The sequence below is a fragment of the Lottia gigantea genome (assembly GCF_000327385.1).
Source record: "Lottia gigantea unplaced genomic scaffold LOTGIsca_418, whole genome shotgun sequence".
Taxonomy (NCBI): domain Eukaryota; kingdom Metazoa; phylum Mollusca; class Gastropoda; family Lottiidae; genus Lottia; species Lottia gigantea.
Window position 1 is genome coordinate 14,433 of NW_008709455.1, and position 3,372 is coordinate 17,804.

At 31.5% G+C, this 3,372-nt stretch overlaps 1 protein-coding gene across 1 annotated transcript in view; it reads left to right on the forward strand.

Annotated features, from left to right (window-relative positions):
- Positions 1–3,372, forward strand: part of LOTGIDRAFT_175811 (hypothetical protein) — a gene marked incomplete at both ends in the record, with an annotated part of 24,325 nt that overhangs the window by 14,336 nt on the left and 6,617 nt on the right. The window contains 5 exons of the mRNA XM_009060331.1: positions 31–177; positions 574–817; positions 2,599–2,682; positions 2,777–3,084; positions 3,173–3,340. Of these exons, the coding sequence (XP_009058579.1) occupies positions 31–177; positions 574–817; positions 2,599–2,682; positions 2,777–3,084; positions 3,173–3,340 (951 nt within the window). The remainder of the gene's footprint in view (positions 1–30; positions 178–573; positions 818–2,598; positions 2,683–2,776; positions 3,085–3,172; positions 3,341–3,372) is intronic.

The window sequence follows — 3,372 nt, forward strand, 5'->3', positions numbered from 1 at the left end:
GCCAACGCATGCTCCTTTATAAATTTACAGTTGGGGTCAACACGACTGTTCTACAGAAACCAGCTCATTTACCAACAAGCTGTCAACAGTTTTTCCAAAGACACATGAATCAGATACGCCAGTCCTTGAAAGAGAAAGACATAGTGGCAGCAGTGGATGTCAGATATGATACCCCAGGTAAGTTGACAAAGTAACAATTCTACAATTCAAACTAATATTTTCTGCAACAAGTGATCCAGTACGCTACACATCATAACTTTCACACTCTTTTCAGGATTTTCTGCAAGTAAAGCAACAGTCGTTTTTTGGACACAGCATCAAGAAAGATCTTTCATTTTGATGCTGGTGATTCACGAGAAGTAGACAGACACAGTCCAAGTTTGGAGAAAGATCTGGTATCAAAAGGTTTACAATTCATCCTTACCACCCAGCTTCAAGTTTCTGAAATAGTTTCTGATGCGAGTACAACAATTATCAATTTGATGGGTAGGTCATATTCAAACTCCATAGTTCCTACGCTTACGCTTATGTTTCATTACTATCCTTGAGTCAAAATGTTTCTGTCGATTTCAGCATCTGAATTCCCACAGTTTATACACAGCTTAGATACGTGGCACAAAGCAAAATCCATAGCTAAACGATTAGCAGAAACATCCAAGAAGGCAGCTAGTAAGGAGCTTATACCATGGATTAGAAAAATCATCAATCTCTTTTGGTACTGCTGTCACGTATCGAAGGGAAGTGTCGACAGACTAACACGTCGCTGGTTTGGTATACTTTACCATGTTACCAATGTGCATTCGTGGGTCACTGACAGGTAATTATGCAGATTTGTCTAGATATGAAGACAAAAGAGGAACCCCTGAAGATGAAAGTATGACCAAAAACATGCACCAAAGGACTTGAAATGCTATCAAAATGATCTAATAGCCAGTCAATGTAAGATTATTAAAAAGATCTGGGAGATACTTCCACTTTTCAGCAAAAATTTCACTATCATTATTAAGTTCAAGTTTAGCTGTTTCTTGTAAAAATGTTTTAAAAGCCCTGATGTATGGAGTAACATTACTTGTTTTTTGATTTAAAGATGAAGAGTTTTGTGAGCAAGATAAGATGATTAATAAAATTAACCTTGAATTCCTCCATAGTATGTATAATGTCTTCTTCATAAATACCTAAATGTTTTTTTGCTGTAGATAGTTGAAGTTTAATATTATTAAAGTTTAGAATTGATTCAACAACAGTCCATATTTTTTGTGAGAATTCACAGTAGATGAAGAGGTGTTCAAAAGTTTCTAAACATGAATTACAAAAATCACACAAGTTTGAATTAACTAATTTCATTTTAAATAATTTTGTATTTGTGAAAACAATTTGGTGAAAGTACTTAAACATGAAGGATCGTTGTTTGGAGTTAATGCATGTTTTATTTATTGTTTTAAAAAGTTGTTTCATATTATTATCTGAAAGCTTTATATTCAAAATATATTCCCATTTTGTTAAACATTTTGGACTTTCAATGTCTGTCTTAAGTATTTTATCATAAATGGTCTTTGTGGTAATTTTTTTCACATTAGAATTATAAAGTGTTTTTAAGTTTGTATCTAAAAATTGAGCTAGAGTTATTTTTCCGTGATTAGAGTTTTGCAAATCTGTTAATTCCTTTTATATTTAGATCAAATTTTTCTATCTTAGTATTATAAACATCACTGATTGTCAATATATTTTTATCTATAAGGTAATCATCAAAAAGGTAATTTCCATTCAAAGTACAATTTACGTTATTCCAAAAAATTTGTTTGTCAAGAGATGTTATGTTATCGATGAACTTTGTATAAATTTCGTACCAGTTTTCATATAGTTTAGCATAGAAGGGAGTTGAGATTTTCAAACGTTTCGGGTAATTGCATATTGGAAGAATCAATTTTTTTTAAGTTTAATAACCATTCATTATGAAACGATATGGAATTAACCAAGTATTTTCTGTGGAGTAAATTATCTTTTTGATCCAGAATAAAGAGGAACATTTTAGTTGTAATTTTAAATTTATCATTTTTAGTCCTCCATTTTCATAATCAAGAGTAACTCGACTCCTTTTTAACTTATCTATACCATTCCATAAGAATTTAAAAAGTATTGATTCAATTTGCTTAACGAAATTATTTGAGTAATATAAAACTGACGTTGGATATAAGATTTTTGGAATTGCAAAAGTTTTAATGATTTGAATTCTACCAATTAAACATAGTTTATGACGTTTCCATACATTAAGTAATTTCTCTATGTCTGGAATAAGTCTTGTTAGGTTTTCTTGCTGCATTAATTCATCATCTAGAGAGAAAACAATACCTAAAATTTTGATTGACTTTTGACAAATATTAATTCCTAAGTGAGCTAATTTTTTGAAATCAGTGTTATTGGTATTTAGGTTCAAAGCTTCTGTTTTTTGGATGTTAATTGTTAATCCAGATACTTGACTGAAAAGTTTCAGTACTTCAAATAAGTGTCTATCTTTTTTTTGATATAACTCTAACGATGTAAGTTTGTATACATGATATTGCATTGTAGTTGTATATGTTTCCATCTTTGATTATTCAGGTGCAGACATAGAGAAAATGAAATAATTGACGACCCATCAAGATCGTGGTTGAACAAATCAAGTACCGCGTATAAAAATCTAAGGTATGCTACAGTAAAATATATCCTTATATATTCATTGATCTCCCTTGAATTTTTATCACTATAAGATATATGAAAAACTTCAAAATATTTACAGATCTATTATCACAGATAAATATTTCCTGGGAAACCTGAAATACTACACACGGTGCAGACAAACATGGTGCATTGAGAATTTCTACTCTCATTCCTTACTGAAATATTGTCCAAAAAGAATAGGATTTAGTTTCGATGGTTATGTGATGAGAAACCAACTAGCCATCATAGACTACAACCATCATACAGGAAGACCAGCGCTTACCAACTCACAGGACGAAGTTTGCGGAATGCCACAGTTCTCGAGGAAAACCAAGCACTGGGTAGCATATGAAAGGCTTGTATGTAAGAGTTATGACTATATACCAGGTAAATATAAATATATTATTGCTTTGTTTCTTTTATAGTTGAGTACATTTTGTATTTCCTCTTATTATTTCATTGAAATTATTTTTAGATCTTATGTCAGAATGCATGTATCATATATACCGTGCCAGAAACGAAGACTACAAAAAGGGTAAAAGGTCCCTAGAATTGGATGACATAGCACCAAATCTGTCGGGAGAGTCAAATCCGGAAACGACGTCAAATTTATTGAAAGAAATGAAACGAAGAAAAAGTGAAGGTAAACAACATTTTTATTCAGAATCGGAAAAC